General features: G+C 41.3%; 1 protein-coding gene across 2 annotated transcripts in view; it reads left to right on the top strand.

Annotated features, from left to right (window-relative positions):
• Positions 1-26,315, top strand: part of SLC10A7 (solute carrier family 10 member 7) — a 223,498-nt gene that overhangs the window by 158,248 nt on the left and 38,935 nt on the right. For both annotated transcript variants that reach the window (XM_032464468.1, XM_006187224.3), the window contains 2 exons: positions 5,815-5,850; positions 19,664-19,747. In XM_032464468.1, the coding sequence (XP_032320359.1) occupies positions 5,815-5,850; positions 19,664-19,747 (120 nt within the window). The remainder of the gene's footprint in view (positions 1-5,814; positions 5,851-19,663; positions 19,748-26,315) is intronic.

Below are 26,315 nucleotides of genomic sequence, written 5' to 3'. Positions count from 1 at the left end.
TGTTTATAAAGTCGTATTCTCTGGAGACCATATACCCTGACCATTTTGTTTAAATTGATATGTCTCCAAAATTCCCCATACCACCCCTTTATAATTTATTGCTTAGGATGTGTTGGCCAATGTCACTCATTTCATGTTGGTTTAATGTAATTTCATTCTTGAGGAATAAACTTTCCTCCTACTTTTTAAGATACTACTAGGTATTGACCACAGAACAAAATGTGAAGACAGTCTGTGAGTTTTAGCTGGCATCCATCTTTAAAAGAAAAAAAAAAGGTAATCTTTGCATTAATATAAATACAAGGTTGAGAGTAAAGAAGTTGTCAAAGCATTATTTTCAAAAGTTGATAACACAACTTTTTTCTTACAAATATAGAATAGACACATGCCAAACATGTATTTAACTGAATAATGAAGGAACCAGACAGATGGTAAAGTTGGCTTCAAGGGAGTGATAGAAACAGAGGTAATGTAGTCCTTCAGAAAAACATATTGAAGTAAGTTTGCTGTGTTAGAGATAAAACTTGCTAATTCCCACAGGGTAATAAAACCATAACCTTTATGGTTGTTTTATTTCTACTAGATAGAAATTATTTCCATCTCTACTGGACAAAATTTTGTAAGTTAACATGTAATTTCACAGTCTGGGCCCTAATCACTGGTAAGAAGAAATCAAACAAAGGTACCTCCCTCGAGGTAATTAAATAATCCTTGGATTGGCCCATTAGACAAGGCTCCAGGGTGACATTGAGAGGACATGTGGTCCTCTTTTGGCCTTATTTCCAAGTTTTGGCAACTTTTATTAAGCAAGTGCTGTGGACTCTTCAATTCATTTGGATGCGATTATGTCTAAATGAAGGCTCAGAACTGCCCCCTCCCCACCAGGAGGAACAGTGGGAGGGCCTGAGGACTTTTAGCCAGGACAGGACTCATATGGGGACCCAATCGCTCACTTCAGCATTACTCTTAGACTATGGCCCTGAGGAAGTAGTTGAAGAGCGCAGAGATTTTATGCACATCATTCAAAAGCAGTCGCAAAGAGGCCATCCCAAGAAAGGAGGGGTGAGCTGTGCCCTAAGCTGCTCCAAGGGGAAGACAGGGCAGCAGTGGAAGTGGCTTGGGCTCAGTATATGAATGAGCTCCCTCTTCGTGAAAGGGCTTCAGCCAGGCCAGTGTGAGCCTTGAGAGCAAGAGCAGTGGTCTCCCTGTGGGTTCTCTGGCAAAGGTGCAGCCATCACAGCTGCACACCAGGAGCAAGTGAGGGAGACAGACCGAGGAGGGGTGCACTTCAGATGAGGACTGGACCAGTCCCATTTACGAGTCCAGTGGGACCAGTCTCGTCTAAGATGCCTTGCAAAACTGAAATTCTATTCTTCTATGAAAATTGAGTTCTTGCCCTTTAATTAAAAAATAAAAAGCACCCTTTCCAGGGCCCAACATTTCATATCCTGGTGACAGAAGCCTACGTTAGTTTTAGTATCTGTGTGATCACAATGGTGATTGCAGCAAAGCCTTTTGATCATTTTTTCCTATTTACAAAAAATGATAATTCACTTCGGTTTTGCCTTTTTTTATAAGTCCTCCTCCCAAGAGAAGTGCATTCACAGTTTTGTTGTTTTTGTTGTTATTTGGAGAGCTTCTGGTTTGTATTTTAGTGCGACTAAATCTCGGTGTCTCAGATTTGACACTTTTTTTCTATCTCCGCTAAAGTCATTGAAATATATTCACATCAGAGGTGTAAATGGATTTTCTGAAGGTTTTTAAGAGACAGTCAAAGCCAGTCACTTTGTGACTTGACTTCTTCAGGTGTTGCAGTCAAAAAGCTTAACACACCATCTCAGTTGCAAGGATGCTAAAACTATGTCTTGACCTTGAATCTTCAAGGAGGTGGGTAACACCTTTTGCTAGATGTGCTCATCCACCACCTCTTTGGGCTTTTTCTTTTTTTTTTCCTTTTTAAATTTTTTTCACCACCTCTCTGGTTTTATCCATTTGTATAAGATTTACTTGAGAAAGAGAAAGGAGAAGGAATCACATTGAACCTTCTGTATACTTGAGAGAAAATAACATATTTGACTTTCTGGCTTCCAATGACTGTTGTAGTTACAGTTGAAATTTTTAGTTTACCCTTCTTACCAGTGATATGTGTAAAAAAAAATCCTGACCCAAAAAAAAAAGTGTATCAACCATGTCACACACAGTCTTCTATCTCAATTTGTTTCACGTCATCAAAAAGATGTACTGAGTTTGAAGCTCCTCTCAAGTTTATTCTTAAAACATAAACCTGGAGAAATCATGTACGATTGTAAAGATTTTATTCACACCATTCGAGCTCACAGGCTCTGGAGTCATGGAGACAGAGGCTGAATTTCTGGCATTGCCTTTTCCTGCTTCACGCAGTGTTTCCGAGACTCAGTTTCCTTCCTGAGTAGATGGGGACAGTATTAGTACCTACCGCAGAGGGTTGTTGTGAGGATTCTGGAAGATAACATACATAAAGTCCTTAGCGCATCATCTGATATAAACATTCCATAAGTGGGGGAGGGTATAGCTCAAGTGGTAGAGCACATGCTTGTTAGCATGCATGAGGTCCTGGGTTCAATCACTAGTATGTCCATTTAAAAAAGTAAATAAATATATAAACCTAATTACCTCCCCCCTAAAAAAAAAAAAGAAACTAAAAGAAAAAAACAAAAACTCCATAAGTATTAGCTATTCTTGTTCTAATAATACTTAGAACAACTTCACCAAAACTTAATTCTGGTGCCATTAATCTTGTCAGGATTAATGGTACCATGGCCGACCCATTTCATAATACAACTGAAAAGCAGGTTTCAGCATTATGTAACAATTCTTTTTTTTTTTTTTTAAGATTCTCTATATAAATAAGATCATACAGTATCTGCCTTTGTCTGTCTGACTTATGTCACTTAACATGATACCCTCTAGGTCCAAACATGCTGTCATAAATGGCAAGATTTCGTTCTTTTTTTTTTTTTTTTTTCTTTTTGAGGGAGGTACTGGGGATTGAACCCAGGACCTTGTGTATGCTAAGCATGTGCTCTACCACTGAGCTATACCCTCCCCTCTATAACAATTCGCTCTTAGTTGATGAACTTAACAGCCATTCTTGAGAAAATAAGGGAGGAATGTTGAATCTAGAATTAGAAGACAGATCCTGTCCACTAGGAAACATTTAATATCTTATGAACAGGTTTCAGAAGTCCTTGTAAGAGCTGTTTTGTGTTGGTGACCAGACACTTGAGATATTCAAGCAGGAAAACCTACAGATAATGGTGCTCTGCCTTCCAGAATAAGATCATCTCTAAGTTATCAACTGGAGGCCAAGATCGTACTAATCCCTACCTACATGACCAGAGCAGAACTCTGTGGGAATCTGTACTGGTTGTTAGTCTGCTACCCAGGGACCAGGGCTGTCGTGGCATCAGTTTAGGCTTTGGAGTTGGGTATGACAGGCTGTAGTCCAGGCTTTGCCATTTATTTGCTGTGTGACTTTGGGCTGGTTGCTTGGCTTTTCTGAACATCGGGTTCCTCATCCATAAAGTAGGCTATCATGTAACCCAGCCCCCTCAATAGAGAAGGGTCAAATTTTTTAATATGCATGAAAGTACTGAAGCAAAATACCACTAATAGTACTAGTATTATTACTAATTATTACTCATACTGGTGCTATTGCACTGTTGCAAAGGAAAATGAAATGGGCACCAGGAAGAACACAAGTCCTCATGTCCTATATGACACCCGTGTGGCTTCCACTCCTCTGATATAAGACACATGTTCCCAGAGTGGTGACAATGCTCAGCCTTCTTCCGGGCTGAAAATTCTCATCCTGTCACAGATACCGTACTTTGCTTCTCAGAAGTGTTATTAGTGTTATTGATATTCCATAATTAACACTAATGCAAGTTTCCATGTTCTTTTACCTGAATTTGGGTGAACTGATAGATAACAAAGGTAAAACTGGCTACGTTATGGGCAAAGGCACATCCATTCTCCATATACTAAATTATCTACTAACCGTTATACCCTCACTTTAAATTCTTTAGTAGTTTGCCACTGAAAGGACCAGCTCCAAGTTCCCTCTCCTGGCTTACAAGACTTTTGATGATCTGCTCTCTGAATCCTCCACTTCATACTTTTCTTCTTGTCCTGTTCAACTTTTTATAGCTTTACAAATGCCCTGCCCTCTTCCTGAAATATCCTCACCCCCTGTCTGCGAGATCAGTTTTCATGATTTCTTCTGATTAATTGGAACCTTACCTGGCATGTAAGTGGCTGTTCGATAAACATTTAAGCAAATTGACTTGAAATCGGATGGATCCCAAATAGCCTGAAACAGCCAGATATTTCCATTTCCACACGGCCTTGCAAAATTCCTCCTGGAGTCTGAATAGATTCCATGTCATTGAAGGATAGTAGCTCTTCAAAATTATTTTGGCATTTTGCACATGGAGCGCTCCTCAGTGGTGCTGATGAGAACTTGCTTCACGGGCACCAGTGGAGTTGGTAAGCCACAATCCATGTTTTAATAAACAGACTGTAAAATATAGCACTTAAATTAAAATGTTGTATTCCCTATTGACAATTGCAAAATTTTGCACAGTAAAGAAGCGTTTATTCTATTATTTAGCAAGAAAACAAGTCTGTGTGGATATTCACATGTGTATATGCCTAAGAAGGTTATGGTAGCAATGTTCATGTAAGGTAAACATCCCCTCTGGGCCGCATCCAAAAGAATTTAGTTACTAATGACAAGAGGACTTCCATATGTTAATACCAAAAGGACTTTTTCCCAGGAGTAATGGAGTGGTCCCCAACCTGGATCCTGGGCACGGTATAGCCTCTGTCTGTCTGTCTCTGTCTTGTCTCTCTCTCTCTCTCTCTCTCACACACACACACACACACACACATGCAGACGCTTCGGAATTTTCAAGTTCCAAGTAGAATCCATTAATAAAAATATGAAATGCTTTTTCTTATATAAATCATAATGAAGTGTTGAGAGATAAAGGGACAACTAAGAGGGACGAATAATCAGCTGCGGCTCAAAAACTGAAACCTGTCACATTAACTCCCAACTCAAACACCTCGTTTTAAAGATTTACCTTCAAGAAACCTAAAAGCTTGTATCCTGCCTCATCACAACAGCCTCAGACTGTTCCCTGTTATCGAAGAAAACAAATCTTTTGCTCCTTTCTGCCTAGGGGAGGCAGAGGGACGGAGGTGGTCCTGTGTGGCTGAATTAGATGAAAGACTTGCCTTCCACCTCCGAGACGTGGAGTCTAATCAAGTGAAATGAGTTTTGAGATCCCAGCTCATTTCCTCGGGGAGATCAGTTCACATTACAAAGTCACGGCATCTCATTCATCACAGCTGACGTGGTCTTTGCTCAGGAGGGGACCCCAACTGGGACGAAACCACCTGTCTTCTCTTGAAAAGGGGCACTTTATCCAAGTTAGAGTTGAAAGCCTTGGAGTGAGAAAGCTTGCCAGCTTCCACCCCAGTGATACATATGCAACGTGGAAGGGAACTTAGGTTGAAAAAAGGGAAGTCGAGTTTAAGGAAGATTGGTGGTTGTACTTTTAATGATGCCAGATACGAACTGTCATCCTGGAGATGCTAAGGCTCACGGTCGGGAGAGATGAGACTGGGGCTCCCTCTTCTTTAGCTCCTAGATTTTGTCAAACAGAAATGAGCAGGATAAGCGTTTCCATGCATCAGAGTTAAAACGGCAAAGAAAGTGTCCTGCTTTCCAGGCAGATAAATGATCATCATCTCTTTTCTTTCTTCCAGGGCATCGTTGTCACACCCCTGCTACTGCTGCTCTTTGTGAGTATTTTGATGTTGTTTTTAATATCTTTTTAATAAAAAGCCATCCACAACCCGTTAGGAAAGGTCATTAGAGTAAAATTGAAATTGGAATCCTTTGGCACCACTTTGCATCACATTTTGAGCTGTTCTTTCAGTTCAAAACTGTACCAAGTCGTAACATGTAGACGCAAAGCATCTCTGTAGTCTCATGACCCAAGGGCAGCAACAGAACCCAGTTCTCAGGCCTCTGACTCCTGGGCTAAATCATTAATTATGATAAATTAATGACCAGTGACCTAGGTCACAAATGTGCTGCATTATTTTCTCATTAGTAAAACTGAAGTGATTGCTAGTGACCCAGTGTTTGATAGAGCCTTGGACCAGGGGACCAGACAAAGCTTAGTTTTCAGTGCTGGTACTGATAGTAACTGGCTTCCTCACTTGGGGGGAATGCTGCCTTGACTTTTTCATCTGTAGAATGGGAAGCAATAACACCTCCCCCAGTCTGTCTCCCAGGGATGATGAAATGTGCTTTAGAAATAAAAAACATAAGCTACTGGTAAACTAAGCAAAAACTGTTCTAAAAATAAGAAATGCTAATTAACCGTCTTATTTCTTTTGGCACCCAGCGTATGAGAAATTAGATGAAAGATGATAATAGAAATTAATGTCATCTCATGCTGAGAAAAGCATATGTAATCGTGAATGATACCTAAAATATTTTATGAGCTGTGCATTTTTCATACACACATCTCCCAAATACAAATCACTCCTCTCATCACTGAAATGGAGTGGGGATGTGTTTCTGGGAGTGAAATGTGGCTGTTTGACTAGCACTATTTGTCAGTGAATTAAAACTATGGGGAGAATTTATTTAATTATAGTGTAATTACCCAAGTTGGAATTCAATTAGAGTAACAGAGTGAGGGACCTCATTTCCTACAAGCTGTGAAGGAAGTGGAGAGGGAGAGAGCCCCTACTAAACAGTTGGATTTTGCATCTTTCATGAAAGACATTACCTTCCAGTAGTAAACCTCAGCCTTACCATCCCTTCTGAAAGGCTAGCTCCAGTCCACAAAGTAAGAAGAGTCAAATCGTCAGATCCCTTCCCACAGCAGAACGAACCTCATTAATTTAGACTCGCCAGTTCAGAATTTGCAGGGAGTCAAAATGAGACAGAAGTGAATATTGGTTTGCATTCGTTTGGAAGAAAAGGCTTGGTGTGTGCCTGCCTGGTCACTAGATGTGGGGAACTGGGATTGTCCCTCAGGGTTTTCTCCAGGACCCGGCATCATCACTCCCCAGGAGCACCCTCAGCAGACAAAGGATGCAGGCCAGCCTGGGCCCCCCCGGAAGTGAGTCAGAGAATGAGTGTAGAGCTCAGCATACAGTCAGTGTCCAGTAAATGGCTCTGTAGCCTAGGTTTTCCGCATTGCAGAAGAGTGACATCTCTTACTCCTGTGACTCTTGGAAGATGGTCAGGGGAGAAGTCACAGCCACAACTAGGGGGCTGAGACCTACGTAGCACTTTGGAGTATCTCACGGTCTGGAATCTCTGGGACACTGTTTCAGCTTGGGACTAAAGAACTAGATGAGTACCCTCCTCCCGCTCCTTCCCATCTCCGTGCCGTAACATTTTCCCACTGGTTAAGATTATAGCATCACATTATTGCAAGTTTGCCCCCGATCTTAGACCCATAGACGTGTGAGCTTTAGTTGGTTCCACATTTTTAAATAGTCGAGCTACAGAAATAGTGAAAGAGACCCCAAGACCTCAACTTAAAAGTTAGATGCTTCCCTTTGAGCTAACTGGGCTGTCCCAGTGGGTTCAGTGGTATCAGCACACAACATCAACAGATAATTCTACGTTGCATGACCTTAAATCACATGCACAGTGTATAACGCTTTTTGTCTGTTTAGGTTGTTGTGCATTTTACAAACAATGGGCATTGCTTCAACACTTGGGTGACCAGGCTTTATTTACTGAGTAGGACAAAAACCTGAGCAACTCTAGGAGTTGTTAAGTTCTCCTCTGATCATATTTTCGCAGTGAAGTGGCAAGTAAGGTCAGGGGTGGAGGACAAGGAAAGGCAAGGAGGTGTTGGAGATTTGCTAAGAGAGGAGAAGACGTGGAAGAGTTGTGTGGGAGAGTGAATGGAGTGGCCAGATGCAGTGGGATGGTCCCGCGGCACCAAGGACCGTCCTCAGAGCCTTTACACTTGGCGTTGGCTCAGCCTAGGTTGCCCTCCATCCCCAGATATCCACGTGGCTCCCTCCTTCAGTTTCACCAAGTCTCTGGTCAAATGTCATTTTAGGAGAGATGCCTTTCCTCACTACCTCATATGAAATAATACATTCCATCACTCTCTCCCCACCTACCATGCTTAACTGTTCCTCTTAGCATTTGTGATCTCGTGACATCTTAATCATTGGTTAATTTATTTATTGTCTATCTTCGCTAACTAGAACAAAGCATCACAAGGTAGCAGAGACTTTCTGTTTGGGTCAGTGCTGTAACCCCTCTGCTCAAAATAATGCCTGGCCCTGGAAGTCACTCAAAAGTGCTTTTGAATGGATGCTTGGGAAAGGAAAACTCTCTGTGCTCACACCAGATGTGTGGGCCTTCCACACCAGGCAATCCTCCAGCGCTCTGCAGGCGCCAGCTGGGTATTCTGCAGTTGAACTCCTCTTGACACTAACTGCCCAGAGTTACCGAAGCCCCTACAGATGAAGGGCTCAGTCCCACAAGGCTGCCCCTCACTTCAGGTGCCAGCAGGAAGCGGCGGGTTCTCACGTCAGTCTGACTTAGCTACGAATCAGGGATTCCCGCAACCGACTCCTCAATGTTAATAATTTGCTGTCGCTGCTCACAGAACCCAGCGAAGCACGCTGTTGACTATTACTGATTGATTATAAAGGATACAAATAAACAGCCAGGTGAAGAGGTACGTAGGGCGAGGTCCAGAGGGTCGCAAGTGCAGGAGCTCCTGTCCCGCGGAGTTGGGTGCGCCACCCTCCCTGCACGTGGGTGCAGCCACCAACCCAGGAGCTCTCTAAACCCTCTGAGCCAGGCACCAGGGACAGACTCAAATATAACAAAAGACGCTCTTATCACCCCATCACTCGGGAAGTTACAAGGGTTTTAGAAGCTGTACTAGGAACTGGGGACGAAGACCAAATACTGTGTCACAACATCACAGTTGGACGGGTAGATGGGCGCCTCTGTTCAGAGCTGGGTGAGGGCTACTTCTAAGGCTAGTGTTTCCTTGTTTTATGCTCTACCTGCAGCAGCACAGTCCTTACTGTAAAGCCATTTTGGAGGGACTGACTTCCCCTCCCTCATGGCTGTTGTAGAGAGGCAGCAGGGTACGGGGAGCAGGCGCCCCGTGTTGGCTCAGTCTGCAGCCAGTATCTGCTGTGAACGGTGGATTTTCCTTAACCCTTCTCAGCCTCAGTCTTTACCTCTGTAAAGTGAGAATTATGATAAGATGGAGAGAGTTCATTTATGGGAAAGCCTGTTGTGAGCTGTAAAAAAGAACCATCGAGTCCTAGTTATTTAAATTTGACCCTTTATAAAAGAAAATAGGAAATAGTCCCAAGAACATTAAGTTTCTGGAAAAGCACTTCCCTGAAATGCAGCAGCAGCCCAATGAGTCCGGGCCTTAATGAGGGGCTGAGTCTTACAACTTTCTGATTCTGTAATCATATAGCCTCTATAATCTTATAATCTTGTGTGTTCATGAACCCAGTGTTTACCCATGGCTGACAGTGAGCGCAGAGAAACTTCCTAAAAGGTCACCAGTCACGCCCAAGACTTAAAGTGCTTCCACCTGTATCAGTCTTCTTGATAACATCCCTCTGATATTGGCAGGGGTTGAAATTTCTGTCTGTTTTGTCAGTTGATGCATATCCATCTATGATGTTCCAATCTGTAAGAATAAATCAAGGCCCTGTCTAGCTAAAAACTGCACTTACAAGTTCATTACTTGGAATTCCATATGAATTTTCCTTATGAAACAGTGTCCCAGCACTTAGCACCCACTGGACTTTGTTCTGCCAGGCCAGGAACCATGCATATCTTATTCATTAACTTATCTCCGATGCCAGGTATTCAATAAATATTTGTTAGATGGAGAATAGAAAGATGGGTAAGGAATGATTAGAATGATTCAAGTGACAAATTAGTGGTTTGAAGGTTAGGATCTCAACCTGATTCATAAAATCTTAATTTGTACTTGCTATAAAAAATAATTTACATTTTTTTCAATAATATTAAACAAAACATCCATTCTTCTATTAGATGTTTGAATGCCTCCTGTGCACTCTGACTATTATGAAGATCAATCTGACTTTGGTTCTTCCCTCAAAGAATTTATGATTTAATAGAGAAAATAGAATATATTCACAGATCATTAAAATCCAAGGTAGAGATTGTATCAACAGTATCATAATACTTCAAAGGAGATTACTAAAATACAAAACATTTTATTTAATAGAAAAAGTGGCTTTTTTTAACAATAAATTGTTTTAGAAAGAAAACTTAATTTGAGGAGAAAGAGAAGGTAGTTGGAAATTTCTCGTATGTCTCAAGGGATCTCCTTATTTCAGGTTTTTTTACAGGCATGGTTCTGATTCTCGGCTATGTTTAACATCACTTCAAATTTGCAAATATTTCCTTTCCTTTGATGTGGTTTATCATGGGCACTATGTTTACCAGCCATTATTATAGTTTTTACTCAGCAGCAAATAATAGAGATGACTGAAGGAGAGAGATTTAAAAACTTGAAACCTAGTGCAGGGCAGTATTTAAGATGAAGAGGCCATGGTGCTGAGTTAAGCACTTAGGCTGCGAGGGGGTTTTAAGTCCCGGTGAACAGTGCTGGACCATCCATCGGGCGGTGTGAAGCCCCTCCTTCTGTGGACTCCTGTCCCCTCGAGTCTGCTTAGCAGCTCCCTCACACCTTCTTCCCAGGCACATCTTGGCTACTCCGAGGAATGACAGGAAGCACCGTCTCCGTTTCTCTCTTACTCCCTCTGAAGTTAAGACAAGAAGGTCAGGGATAATAGAACAGGTCAGTCTAATTCTATGCAACTACGATCTAAGGAAACCAGACATTGGATGGTGTTGTCATGGCCTCAAGCTCTGTAATTCTGTAGACACCAGTTTAGTTAAGTAAGTTCATGTTTGGCAGAGGAAGGTCAATAGCACTTGGACCTTGTGCCATTAGAAGGACAGATCAAGCCCTCACTTCCATCCCAGCCACAAAAGTCAATTGAACCTCAAGACCTCTGGAAACACACAGGGTGGAAACTTGGACCACTAGAAAGTCATGTCCTCAGAGTCACAGATCAGACCATCCTCACATGTGGGGATGATACCTTAGGATGTTTAATAAACATCCAACGACATGCTTACCCCTTCAGTAACGTATAAGCCCCTCTTAATAAGTGGGAGCACCCCCAGTTCTGCTGTTAATATCAATTGACTTTGTATGACTTGATTTCTTAGAAACCTGGCCCTCATCAAGCAGGTATTTAAAAGCCATGGTGACCATTGGACACACATACATGCTCACGCACACACACAAACGTGTACAGACCCTCCTGTGCATGCTCGCCAGGCCCTGTTTCTAGGCTCACTGTATGTTCCATTGATCTGTCTCTTCTGTTACTTTCCACTTCAGCCTTTTTTTAGGGGTGGAGGAGGTGATTAGGTTTTATTTATTTATTTATTTATTTTTAGAGGAGGCACTGGGGATTGAACCCAGGACCTTGTGCATGCTAGGCATGTGCTCTACCACTTGAGCTATTCCCTCTCGACACTTCAGCCATTCTTAAATCCAATAGACTTGAACTCTCACAGCCCTGTATAAGAAACTCTGTTTTTCCAGAAGGGGAGTGGGGGGGGGAAGGTAGAATAATTTTATTGCGTAGCTATAACGAGTGCTTTATACATAACCCCATGTGAGTAACATGAGTGCCTTCAGGGGTAGGTACTCTCCCTCGCATGAGAAAACTTAGGTTCAAAGAGGCTTTGTAAGTCTTGAGCCTGCATGGCCAGTCCAGGGCACAAGACACGTTCAGGCAGGGGCTGCCTCCCCAGGTGTGTTCTTTCCAGGCTGTGCTTCCAGAGATGCCTCCTAGGAGACAGGTGATTTCAGGACATGTTATCAGCACTCAGGTACTACTTCCTGGACATGGATATTCTAGGTGACATAGGAAAGACAAAACAGAATAAGGTATAATTATTGCCTTGGAAGAAACTTAAGCTAATTTGGATAAACAAGAATAAAGACTATGTAAAAATTTAGAGGAAAAATTAACTACTAAACTATGTGATTCAGGGTGAATTTCCTAGGAACTCATAGAAGAGTGAGGGTCAGGGTCACGGAGAGCCATCATCAGTGGCAGCTGTCAAGGCTACGGTCATCACTAGCTTCTCTAGTAACTGACTAACCTGTGATGGAAAATGCTTCAACTCAGACCCCATCAGTAAAACAAAAACAATGAATATAGCCATTCGTGTCCTGTACAATACTCTGGTGATTTTTTTGTAGTATGTTCCCAATAATTGTTGCATAACTGATGGTCACACACGTGTGTGACGTATACAATGATAATAAAACATAAAGCACTTGAAGAGAAACTGTCCATGTGGTCACCTGAGTAGCTCCATACTGAACTGGGTTCTCCACGTTGTACCCAGCAAGTGTAGACTGATCTCCTCCTCTCGAGTGTGAGAGCGGCTCATCTTCTGACTGAGTGTGTGAATCACACAGAGATGGTTCCAAGCAGGGAGAATATTGTGACGCAAGATAATCCACGGAGTCTTTTCTAAGGGCTGGTACCAGGGCTCCCCCAGACCCAGTTGAACCATAATGGGAGAAGAGGAGCACCTGGTAAGCCATTTTCAAATGCTCTAGAAGACATTTATAAACTGCCTCCCACTTCAAGGACCACTGACGCAGAGAGGCCAGCTCCACTGCTGATATGGGACTATGCACACTTATCTGAAGGGAGGTGGTGGTACAGGGCGAGCTCCGGCGTAGCACTGACTTAGCCAGGCTTTTCCCTGCCCCTCGGTTCCCCCTCCAACTCCAGCTGCTGCCCCCCCCGGCCAGTGATGAACTAGCCGGAGTGAGAAGGACACGGCTTCCTTACGCCACCCTTGTTTGCCAATCCCTCCTCCAGAGGAACTTAAAGCTTTGTCTGCTTAAGGGATCTTTAGCAACAGCATGCTCTGTGGTTCCTGAACCCAGCTCAGGATTGACAAGACAAAATCCTGTGGCCAGGGAGTTAGGGGCAAAATTTGTTTCTAGCTGCATCTGAGGACCTCTGCCTCCAGCCCGCCCTGTCCTGGAAGCCCGTCTCCCCAGGGCTTTCCCCTTTGGGTGATGATAAGCTGTTGGAGCAGTTTCTTTGGCACATTTCACTGAAATTTCTGTGTGGTTTGAGTAACCAGAACTTATGATTGGACGTAGTTTCCATCAGTTCCTGGAAGGTAATCTTTTCATCTTACATTTTAAATGAGCATATAACAAAAAGAAACATGTTATATACTTTATCTTTAAAAAGTCACTTAAAGCCTATTTTGTCCTTTATTTCTCAGGGAAGGAAAAATACCATGCTTCTGGAGAGAAAAAGGATCATTTCCTCCAGGAAGTGTATACTTGCCAGCTTAGGTTGACACATGCAGCTGAATCAATATGGCTTTTTAACAACCATGTTCTTAATTTTGATAAAAATGACAGTCGTTTTTCTATTGATCCCATCAGCTGGTATCTGTTTAAGTCGTTGATTTTGTGTAAGTAATCGGTTTAGTTCGCATGCATCCCTGTGATCAGGGGCAGCAGAAATGAAAGGACTGATCTGTCATTTCGGGGGAAAGATGGAAATCTAGAAGAGTCACTCTGCCTTCCTCTGTGGGCACGCCTTGTCTTTGTGACGGGAAAGGGACAGGCGTTTATGAGTGTGTCTATGTGTGGGGAGGAGAAAGTTAGATCCAATAGTAAACAGGTCCTTTTCTTCCGTCCCTTCCTTGGGGTTGGGCTCTGTGGGCAACGCGGGGAGACGGGAACTGGGCAGGAAGCAAACACATCCTGCTCTGTGTCAGAAGTGTCTTCTTCCTGACTTCCTCGCAAAAGAGATTTCACATCCCTGATTCTGCAGCATAAACTGTAAACAGCTATTCTTATTTTTCCCTGAATGTGGTGCTAATGAAAGCAAAGACCGATCATCAAGGGTGAATTATTTAATACAACAATGTTTTTAATAGCCGAGAAGAGGCACAAATAGTAGTGATGCCTGTGGCTAATGGATTTCCCTGGTAGGAGATAAAAGGCTGATTACACAGCGGAGCAAGTGAGGACGCGGTGCGTTAATGACAGTTTACAGGTCAGCTCACTTACAGGACTGATTTACAACACACCATCTGTTTTCTAACTGTGGGTTGATAACTAGGACTTTTATGATTTTAGCTAGTGTCTCTTCATCAAGAATTTACTTGTTTTTCTGAGTCAGGTTAGTTTAACCCCATAATATTTCACTGACTGGACCCCCTGATTCCTTCCAAATCAAATCGTGTCTAAGTTGAATGGATTGATAGCAGCCAGTCTTGCTTTGACTCAGCCTGTCTCTGCCAGGTTCGAGAATTAAGTCCTGATGCCTCAAAGCAGCCCTTGTATGTATTGGATTAACTTCTTTCTGATGCGTCTACCCTGATCCCAGTTATATACCATCCTTGAGAGAGTTGAGAAAATAGCCATTCAAGTCATTTTCCGTGTCCTGTGGTTCAAATCCGGAAACCTAGTTGAAAAAGGCTACACCATCATCCACTGCTTATCAAGTTCCCCCTTTTCCTCTCTTTTTGTTTCTGTCTGCTCTCTGGCTCCCCAGCTCCATGCAGCACCTTCCACCCCCCCACCCCCCCCCACCCCCCCCCCCAGACACACAGACAGACACTCCCTCTCTTTCTCTCACGTGGACAAGATAAGGGAACCCGGCTTTGGCCCCCACTCTGGCCACCTTCCCCGTTTCACTGCTCTGTATCTTCTGTAATTAACGTGCAGTCGAACGTGAGGATTAGGTGTGAGGGCTGTGGAGTGATCCTTCTGGGTTGAGATCCTGGCTTCTGTCACTTTCTAGGTACAGAGCCCGCATCCAAGTTGTTTAACTGTCCTGTGCCACCGTTTCCTCAGATGAAAATGGGGGTACTCATGAGACCTACCTCAAGGAGTCACTGTGCTAAATTATTCAACACGTGATGCGTTTAGAACAGCGCACAATGAATGTTACCATACTTGTAATTACAGGAGGCCGTTGGGTGGGGGGCCAGGCTGCTGGTTCTTTCTTGAGGCTGTGCATGAAGCCGGGCTTTGTAACTTACCTGAAGTTGGAAGCTTGGAAAGGAAAACATTGTCAAGCCCCTCTTTCTACCTGCGTGTTGCAATCGTTCATCGGTTGGACACATTTTTGAGCATCTACTATGTACTAACTTAGTGGTTCTCAAGTGTGAACCCCAGCTCAGCAGCAGCGTCACTTGGGGGTTGTTAGAAATGCAAGTTCTTACCATCCTCCCCTCATCCCTCCCCCCAGGTATTCCAAATCGGAAACTCTGATGGTGGGGCCTTGGAATAGGTGTTTTAACAAGCCCTCCAGATGCTTCTGGTGTGATAATGTTTGAGAACCACTGCCCTACATGTAAAACATAGTTGCGCTCTGGACACCTGGAATATAAACATAAAGATGCCCGTGTCCCTGACCTTCAGAAACATAGTCTATTGGGAGAGACAGATGTGTAAATAAGAAAAACCAAGGATTCTGAGTAGAACAGTGGAAACACAGAGCCACAAAAGAGGGGGTGGCCAAGTGTGCATTTTGAGAGGAAGGTTTGGAAATAATTTCTAAAGAAGTGATGCTTGAACTAATTCTTAGATAAAGACTGGAATTTTCCCAGTTATAAGTGGGGGGAAGACATTCCATACAAAGGAGCACGTGTGCACTTGGTGATGGGTGGACCTGTATACAGACCTCAGACTTTAAAAAGCAGCTCCTGGAGAGGAGCGGTTTGGTATTTTGTTCACTGTTGAATCCCCAGAGCCTAGAACATGACCCTGGCTCACAGGGGGCACCAGTAACTAACTGAGTGATTGAACAAAGGTCTTAAATTCCTACATATTTCATTTTCACGGAAAACATTTCTTCTCAGCATATTAAAACAAATCAACGTAATTGTGAGTTCTCTGCTCTAAAGCACTTTATTCCTGAAAGAATTAGCCAATGCCTGGATTGGTTTTCTCACATTCGGTATGTTAAAGCACGGGTTGGCAGCAGATATGACCTTTATATCTGCCAGGTAGCGCAGGGAAGCCCAGAGCACTTGCTTGACACAGGTTTATCTTGAACCTGCAACTTTATCCAAACGTGCCAATTATTGATGCTTCTTATAAAGATACTGCTCTCTGAAATAGAAACCATGTCAGGTTCCTCATTAAAATGTGAAGAACCAAATAGCCCAGGCAGCGTATTTCCTTCTGTTTTAGTTAAAATCAACTCTGCATACAAAATGATTGGGTCTAATTTCCCAGTCATGCTCTCACACGCAGATGCTCACTCTTCTTTCTTCTGGATGCCAGGGCATACTTCAGAGCGTCAGGAACTTCCCCAAGGGGACCTCTGCATCTTCACACTGACCACAGCGACAGGTCTGGTGGCCGATTCAAAAGGAAGGACGTATGCCAAGTTAGAGCCCAGTGGTGAGGTTTCCTTCCTTTCAGCGCCACTTCTAAGGGAGCCACCCTTCGGGACTTCCCCCTTCCCCAGCATCCTCCCCCCCCCCCCAGCATCCCCGGTGTACCTAGTCTGGCTTCATGTACCCAATTAATTACAGCTCTGGCTAGCTTGCTCTGGCCTCGGATCTGACAAAGCCTCAGAGGAGGGCTGTTCTGTCCTGTGTTCCTAATCAAGTAGGTCAGAGGTCATGGGTGTTTAGAGGACAAAGGGATCTTGGAGATCGTGGACAATGTCCTCCCCTCCCCCTCCCCCCCATAGCCCTTTCCGCTGTCTTCTAGGAACTTACAAACACTGAACATACAAGTGATCTATTATGTCATGGATCTAGAAAGTAAAACACTTAATATTCTTAAAACCAAAGTTTAAATGGGTTTTCTTTTACTTCTCCTTTAGATTGAATTGGGGTTAAAAAGAACCCCCAAAGTGTACTTAATACATGAAATCGTTTTAACTTTTCTCTCCGTTTGGTCTGAGTTTACTGCTCTGCAGTAAACTTTATGGTTAAACAAACAAGCCCCCCAGTGGTAGGAGAACTGTTACCACAGAGCAGATTTGCTTGCATGTGTTTGAGAAGCACAGCCAATTTCACATAATAACGCAGGTATTAGAAGTGTTCATTACAAGCCACTTCTCTCTGGACCTTAGTTTTCAGTCTTTAAAAAGAGCAAATGGACAAGTTTCTTCTAGGGTTAGAATTCTATCAGTTTTAGGTCTTCCCCTCAAGAGCAGCATTAAGGAGCTAAGATGGGGATTGAGGAGAACGAAGGGAGGGAACATGCATTACCACGTTCCCGCTGCTGATTACACACGGGGGAGCTCCCCCCACCCGCCCACATTGTTCTTGGCATCAATGGATGGATGCTCTTTGTTTCTAAGTGCACCTTAGATGAGTTGTGTTACTAGTGATAAACAGTGAAAAAAATAATACCAACTGATTTTGTAATGCTACATGATAATAAGAGATCTTTAGATATACTTAAGTTTTGTGGGTTTTGTTTTGTTTTACCTTTAGAAAAAACAAAGATATGCTTTTGGGTAAGAGTTTGTCACGTTTTTAGCACCCCATGTTTACAAATCACTTCATTTGTTCATTCTGCACAGCTTTACGCATCTGCAAACATATTCTCTGTGCCAGTTCCTGGGATAAGCACTGGGCTGACAGAGGGGATATAGCTCCGTATGGTTATTCATGACAACATTTGAAAATCACATTAAATAACTTGATAAAGTTGAGGTAGAAGGAGGAACAGAGATAGGTGAGATCACCCATGAGATTCCAGGCGAGAACTGAGACTTTTTACTTGAAGGTTACCACCCTGAGCCCTACTGCCCGTCTCTAGACATTGTGAGCCTTAGGGACAGAGCATTGAGCTGAATGGTTTTGAACTTGAAAACTTTGTTCTTTAAAGTTTATTTTTCTATTTATCCAGTGCCTCAATTTCTTTGCAAACAATATTTTTCCTTATTTCAATCCTTGCCCCAGAAGCATCCTTAGGGTTAATATTTGTGGAGAAAATATATTTGTTAAATACCTTGCTCTAGGTGTTTACCAAAGACATAGTTGCTCTAAAATAGCGTATGATTATTAGCTTTTAATAGTTTGACTTTGCCTAAAAAGGAACAGCCAAAAGCCATGTAACATGTAACACACCACAAATCCTATGTGTTCTTTGCCAGTTTCACTCTTTCTGCTTGTCTTTATTTCTTTAGCTTATATTGGTTATGGAGGAAAAGACTAGAGTCTACCCTTTTTATGGGTTAAACTGAGAGCCAGTGGTCAGTGTTGAAGGCAGTATTAAGTGAATGCGGGCACATTCTTGGCATTTTGATTGCATATAGATTGGGGCCAAGGATGAGGGACAGAGTTTTATAAAATACACCAGGGTGTAGAAAAGATTTTGCTAAGCTAGTTTATGCAGAAATCAGTGAAAACACTGACCCCACAGCATTTCATTCTGAGCTATGAACCTCATTTATCTAAATATTTGGTATATTTTGTTTAACATTCTCTTCCTTCCATCATAACTATCTCAATGTCTTTCACAAAAATTACTTTCCAGAAGATATCTCCAAGTTTAATGAAACTGGAAACTAAATGAAAATGGAGGTTTAGCCTGCAAGGGGAGGGCGAGAGTAAGTTCCAAGGGCCAGGAAGACCTTCGCTGATAGTTTGGGAGAACCTGGTTGCAAAAGGGACTCACGGAAGAGATAAACATCTTTGGAACTGGCTGTTGTTTGTTCAGAAAGGAGGTTTTGTAAAAACACTGGGAAGTTAATAGGAAGATAGCAATTCGTGGCAGTTTAAGTTAATGTGAGTGTGTGTGACAGTGTTCACGGGCGAACACTACCTTGTGCTGCTGGCAACAGAATCTTTATGAAGTTGAGACTGCAGTCATTAGCAAAGAAAGAACCAAGAAACGAGGACGGAGTGAAAGTAGGAATTATGAACAGCGTTAAGACATGCACATTTAGGAGAGGTTTATTGAAATGTTAAGTTGAAAAATAAGCTATGTTTCAGGATTTCCCATTTCCTAGATTTTGTGTAAGAATAAATTTTAAAGGATATGAGACTCATTGCCTTTGTTTTGGAGGAGTAGGAAAATTAGAAACTATTTCACTTATATAAATAAAAATATCTTGATAAGAAAACAATGAGACATGTTTGTTTTAGGTATCCGCACACAGGTGAATTGAAATCTCGGAAAATGATTATAGATGGAAAATCATGCCACACGAGTAGAGACAGTATAAACACAGAATGACCTTACAATTCTGAAATGTGTTTAATGATAGATGATTTAAGTTAATTGTAAAACACTAGTTATTTTTCTTTAGCCTTAGTCTCCTAATAAAAATTATACATTAAACTGCTCAGTCTGTTTTGTGTTAAATTTAGAAAATTAAAAGTAAGTTCACTTGACCTTTGTATATAGCTACCAACTTTTTGGTGCCTATGAGAGAATTCCTTTATCCCAGTATGTAGTGAACAGCATTACTGATACCTGATTTACAGTAATTCTAACTCCTTCTTGTTTTACAGCTTGGCTCATCCTCTTCTGTGCCTTTTACGTCCATTTTTTCTCAGCTTTTTATGACTGTTGTGGTTCCTCTCATTATTGGACAGGTAAGTTCTCCAACTCTCTCTCCTCTTTTCTTTATATATCAAATTGTGAATTCTTATGTGAGGGCAGGACAATTGAGGGAAAAGCCAGTCAGAGGAAGAAACCGTTCGGTGAAAATCTGAGACTGTGATCACAATATTCTCAATCACAATATTCTCATCTTTTTATTTTTTTAAATAAATATCACTCTGCTTTGCAGATGGCTATTAATAGGGACACTTACATAGAATCTATTTGTTAGATTTTATTTTAATTGATGATCCCTTCTTTGTAGGTCTGTAGCTAGCTTGAAACCGTCTATCAAGTCATTACCTTATTCAGTGACTTCTGATAAGGTCTCAGCATTTACGGTCATTTTGGGGAACAAGCACCTGTTTTTGGCTGGCTTCTTCTTAGACTCCTCTGAGAGCAGTGCTCATATTTGTGATCTTGTAATTGACAAAATAAACACTTAATTCTATTAGCTCTTAAAATTAGCTCTTAGAAAATTTCGTTGCCTCTATCATTCTTATTGAATTAATCTAATAGAAGAAATTCTAAACTTCTTTTAACAGGTTAATAATGAGCATGTAACTCAATTATAAGCATACGAATTTGAAAATAAGGTTGTTGTCCGTTGTTTTAATCACAGGGAGCCACAGTAACAGATCATGGGATTTAATGCTCTGCAGAAAGGAGTCAGTCTTAGGAAGGCAGTGTATTAGCATGGCTAAGAGCACAGATACTGGATTAAGACCAATCAGACTCTAGTTCTTATTTCTACCTTTTATTTGCTCTGTGACCTTGGGCGAGTCATTTAATCTCACTGGCTCCAGGTTCATAATTCATCTAATTGTATAATAACAGGACCTATCATAAAAGGTTGTGAGGAGCAAATGAAATATGATGCATACAAAGTTTTTGGCATCCTAGAGCCTGATGCAGGTAAGTGCCTATAACATCTGTCATCGTCTTCAAATTCCCTGTAGATACGAAACAGGAAGCAACTCTTTGAAGTATTAACTATAAAAAAAGGTGTCTGTATAGACATGTAATATTTACATGCTGTCTTAGATTCTCTGGTAAATCAAGTCTGAGACAGAGGTTTCCATGAAGGAAGTTTATCGGGGGAGAACCCATGGAATCAACAGCTCTGGGAGAGTGAGGAAAGTAGGGCAGGGATGAGGAAGGAGCTGAATTCTGGTGCATTCCCGGCAAGGCCTCCAGCTAGACCGACCCTCAGAGTTGTCCTGCCTAAAACACAGGTGCCTGGCTTTTTGACTCTTTCTTGCACTGAGCAGTCATCGGATGCCGGCTTCCCTCCCTCCCCAGGAGATGTACGACCTTGGGTGAATCTGCCCTCTGCACAGCAGTTCCCAAGGAGGAATTCAGCTGAGGTCTTTCAGTCAGTCAACACACCCTGCAGATGTGGGAATAACCATCTTGGTTCCTGAAGAGACAGATCTGGGGGGCACACCACAGCATCCACTACACATGCACTTTTTTAAACTTTAATTTTATTCTTACAAAAGAGACTAAATTTACGGAAATGCGGGAGGCTTTAAAAGCACTCAGAGAATGCCATTTAATTAAATAGAATAATTCTTGAATTATTAGTGCTGCTCACATAACAAGTATTCCGAATAAATATTATGTCACCTACCTCTCGAACCTCTTTGCCACATTTCCTAAACTCTCACCTCCCCTGGCTTTTTCTCAATTCCTGCTTAATTTTTCTGTTTAGAACATCTATCTATCCACCCTCCCACCCCCAGCTCATTGTTCATTGGACTCTTTAATTCATACCTCCTTTGGGCCACCTGTCTGGAGTATGTTTCCCTCTTATTCTTTATTGTGACATCTTGTGGGAGTCCTTTCTTGGCCTTTGTCACAATAGATGCTTACCTTTTGTTTACTGTTAATGTTTGTCTCCCCCATTAGACTGTAAGCTTCATGAGGACAGGGAACCACATTTTTTTGTGTGTACCGTTCCATACCCAGACCATAGGCCCCCAATCAGTACGTGCGGGATGAGTGAGCGAGGGAGTGAATGAGTGAGCGTTCTATGATCAATGAGGGAAATGCTGTGTCTTACAGAGGCTTGGCAGAACCCACCTGCCCTTCTCAGCTCTGGCCAGTTTAAGCTGTCGATTAGTGGATTAGTTTAAACCCATACATATTCTCTTCGTTCTGAAAATAATTCCATATGATAACTCAGGGCTCATATATTCTTCTCCTAGTGAATCTTGGAAATATCTCTGTTAATAATAAATGTCTGCACAACAAGGTCTTACTGTATATAGCATAAGAAACTATATATACTCAGTATTCCATAATAAACCACAATGGAAAAGAATATGAAAAAGAATATATATGTACATATAACTGAATCACTTTGCTGAACACCTGAAACTAACAGTGTCTTAAATCAACTAGATGTCAATACCTACATACATACATAAATAAATATTTAAAATAATAAATGTTTGACATAAACTGTATGGACCAAAAAAAAAAAAACTTTGTCTAAGCCAGTCAATGTTTTTTTTAAAACATATAGGGTTATATAATTTATGTAGTTAAGAATATTTAACCAGATAGGATAATGAATTGTTAGATGGCTCATCTTTGTGTGCCCACTAATAAAGTGTTACAGTAAGTTATAAAGCAGTAAAGGTCGTCCAAAAGTAACTTGGGTAATTTTTTAAAAGTACTCTGTTTTTTCAAAGAATAAACTTTCACACTTGCAACTACCTACAAGCAAAAAGGTTGTGTGTTTACATCTGCCTCTTATAATCCAGTCTGGGAATTAAGAGTCACAGCCTCAGGCTCTCCCCCTAGAAACCACATTGCCTCCTCTCTCTCCTCACATTTTAACGCTCCTACATCCAAGCAGTCACTAAATGCCACCATTTCTTTTTTTGTTTTGTTTTGTTTTTCCTTTTGAAGTATGGTTGATTTACAATGTTGTGTCAGTTTCTGGTGTACAGCATAGCGATTCACTTATACATTATACATTATATGTATTCTTTTTCACTATAGGTTATTATAAGCTGTTGAATATAGTTCCCTGTGCTGTACAGTAGGACCTTGTTGTTTATCTATTTTATTTATAGCAGTTTGTATCTGCTATTCCCAAACTCCTAATTTATCCCTCCCTCTACCACTTCTCTTTTGGTTACCATAAGTTTGTTTTCTATGTCTGTGAGTCTCTTTCTGTTTGTAAATAAGTTCATTTGTGCCATTTTTTTAGATTCCACATATAAGTGATATCATATGATATTTGTCTTTCTCTGACTTACCTCACTTAGTGTGATAATCTCTAGTTCAATCTATGTTGCTGCAGATGGCATTATTTCATTCTTTTTTATGGCTGAGCAGTATTCCATTGCTCATTGTATATACACACCACAACTTTTTTATCCAATCATCTGTCAGTGGACATTTAGGTTGCTTCCACACCTTGGCTGTTGTAAATAGTGCTGCTATGAATTTTGGGGTGCATGTATCTAAAGCCACTTGGAGAAAAATAAATTTTAAAATTTAGATTTAACACAAAAAATGATCCCCACTCAAAAATCAATTTATAAATGTAAAGACAGGGCAGAAAAATAATTATAAAAAAAATCCACAAGAAAATACCCTGAAAAAAAAAAAATGAAGACACCTAAAATGATGGCTCTTACACTTACCTTGGTATATCAGCTTTCTTCCCCGAAGACGTATTATTTTTCCAGAGTTTACCTTGGAGGTCATGCAGTAACTGATATGTGGCTCAGCCTATTAGACGTACAGGGATTCAGATTTAAGTTTCCCTTTAACCTTTCCTGGTGCTTAATTTAAAATAAAGAAAATCAAAATGTAGAAGATGAGACAATAAAATAAAAACCTTCCTGTGGAAGAGTCTTTCCCTTCACTTTCCAGAGGGAAAAGCAAACAAATTAGTGAGGATTTGTTGTTTAGCTTTGAGTGCATGAGTTTCTGTGAGCTGCGAGAGCAAATGATCCATCAGGTTGTGTTGATCTATTCCTAGCAAAGCCTTGTTTCCTCTAAGGTTATCAAACATTTGTATGAGGCAGAGAGGTTTGGAACATTTTAAAACAGCAGTGATTCTGAACAATTAGAGAATGATTGTGTCAAAAATATAAGAGAAGATGGGGTTCCTGCAGTTTATATCCAAAGCACATATTTGAGGCGTATCAACACGACTTCACCCAGTAGCTTATGAAATATTTTAACACTTTTCTAGCTACACAGGGCAAAAGCAGCTGCTTTGTGAATTTAATTTTAGAAGAGGGTAGAAAAGCCCTATGGAGAGTGGCAAGGAATAAAATGGCTTACTGAGAAAACACAGACAAATATCACTGTAAAACAAAGAACAACGAAAGACAACCTGTTTGCCCCTAGGGCTGCTGTTTCACTCGTGGGTCTGTCCAGTTTCCAACTTTCCAGTTGTTTTCTTTATCGAGATTAAGTACCCAGCACTAACACATTGATGTGTTTAGAGGAAAGGTATTCCAGCTGGGAGGGTGCGGGATTTGGAACCTGTGTGTCATGCCATGTTAAAAGAACCCTAATGTACAGGGAGACCCTGAGTACTTTGTAATGCAGGAAGAAGTCATTATGTTGACTAAGTCAAATTACATCTTATAAAGTTGATCGATGATTAGAGATTTGTCTTGGTCTTTCAAATGGCTTTGACTTCCGAGTTACACCTCATTCATATTTATTTGTTTATTTTGTCAGAGGGGTCGATGGTGGTGGGAGAAAATGCTTTGACTTTTGGATTTGGGATCATACGTTCTATAACCTATTGCCGAGAGGGACTTCTGTGTTTTTAACTATTGTACATTCAAACAAAATTGGAAGACAGTATCCATTTCAATAACTCCATGTAATTTATTTTCTTTCCAAAAGAAGTCGAGTTGCATTAAATTGGGGCCATTACCAGCTTTACACTACCAGAAACAATAGGTTATAAAATGACCTTTTAAATGAAGTCTCTGTAGCCTTCTACTCAGCACTTCCCCCGTGGTGACATATCTGGATGTGAGGCCATCTGGGTCCCTCGAGCACCAAAACTTGCGTCCTAATACATCATTCCATGGCTGAGTGACAGAACGGTGCTTCGGTCTCTATATGTCACTACACTTTAAAAATAGAAATGAAGCCTAGATAAATTGCTCTGGTTTGGGATCACTTCAACAAAAACTAAAGAAAACACGATTTTTTATTGATGTAGCTGTAACTTTAATGATAAGATCTACTTTTTAAAATACTTGAGAGACACTATTTGTCTCTCTCTATAAACCCTCTTTCTCTTCCCTCCCCACCCAGCCTTCAAGGTCTGCACCTGTACCTTGTACCAAATGGTCAGCTTTCTGCTGGGACTCCCTTTCCTTTCCTTCTTTCTTTCTTTTTTTTTTTCTTTTTTTAAAAAACACATTTCACTTACTGTCCTTGAGATCAGATGAAGTTGATCCAATAGCCATACATCCACAGGTTCTCTCGAGAGTTGTGTATTTGTTCTTGAGGCCGTGTGAAGGCATGCCTCATTGCGAATTAAGCCTTTTTAGTGACAGAGTAGACGATGACAGAACCCCATCAGCCTTGTCAGGAGAAGTTCCCTGACCTCATTATTGCTAATGGATCACGGTAATTCCGCCTGTTGTGAAATCTCATGTTCAATTATGCAGGCTAATGAGTGACTCAAAACTTAATATGTCTCAACTATAGTCCTCATTACAGGGTGTGCTCAGCCTCTTTCAAAAGCAAAAGATTTTAAATAGAGAGGTTCACTTTTATATCCAAACTTCAAGTTATCACCCATGTTCAGGCTGCCCCCAGATTGAAATCTCTGATTTGATTTTAAAATAAGAGAGGACTGCTATATGACTTAATGTTTCACTCATCCTTTTGTAGGAACGTTAGGACAGGTTTATTCATTTTTAAGTGTTAATTCCGGAATTCTAAAAGCATGCAAATGGCATTTGTCTTTGGATTCACAAAAACTCTAGATAGTCAGAGTTTGAATTATTTAAACTCCCACAACACATGCACTTTTGCTTTTCAAGCATGAGTTATAATTTAATTAAAAACTTCTGGTGCATTGCTAGCATTTTAAATATTAATATGTTCCATGGATCACTTTTGATTATCTACAGTCTTGAAATTCTTGAAGATGTCAGATTTTTAAGATTCCCAAAGTTGCACTTGGAATTGTCTGTTGAGGCAAAGGGGACTGTGATAATTACACACATCCATTAGGATCAGCAGAGGAGATAAACTTTGGGGAGGCTTAATGGGCATGTCTCAGTGACAGCTAGCAAAGAGCATTTGGCATGATTAAGGGTGGATTTGAATGCGGTTGAAAATATACTCTCATTATGGCCACCAGTGGAAGTTGCACTACAAATGTTAAGTTCCCCAGAAGAAGAGTGGTGTGGCAGGGAAGCTTTGAAATCCACTGTGGCCATCATCCAAATTATTCCCTTTCCTTTATGTCTTTCTGCTGTCAGAATCACTTTGCGATGCCCAGTTCCACTCCCTCCATCTCTGAAAAGAGGCAACCTGTTGGTCTCTGTCTTTCAG

This window comes from Camelus ferus, chromosome 2 (genome assembly GCF_009834535.1).
Source record: "Camelus ferus isolate YT-003-E chromosome 2, BCGSAC_Cfer_1.0, whole genome shotgun sequence".
NCBI classification, from domain to species: domain Eukaryota; kingdom Metazoa; phylum Chordata; class Mammalia; order Artiodactyla; family Camelidae; genus Camelus; species Camelus ferus.
Note: the sequence above shows the minus strand (reverse complement) of the source record. Positions and strands in the feature narration are given on the sequence as shown.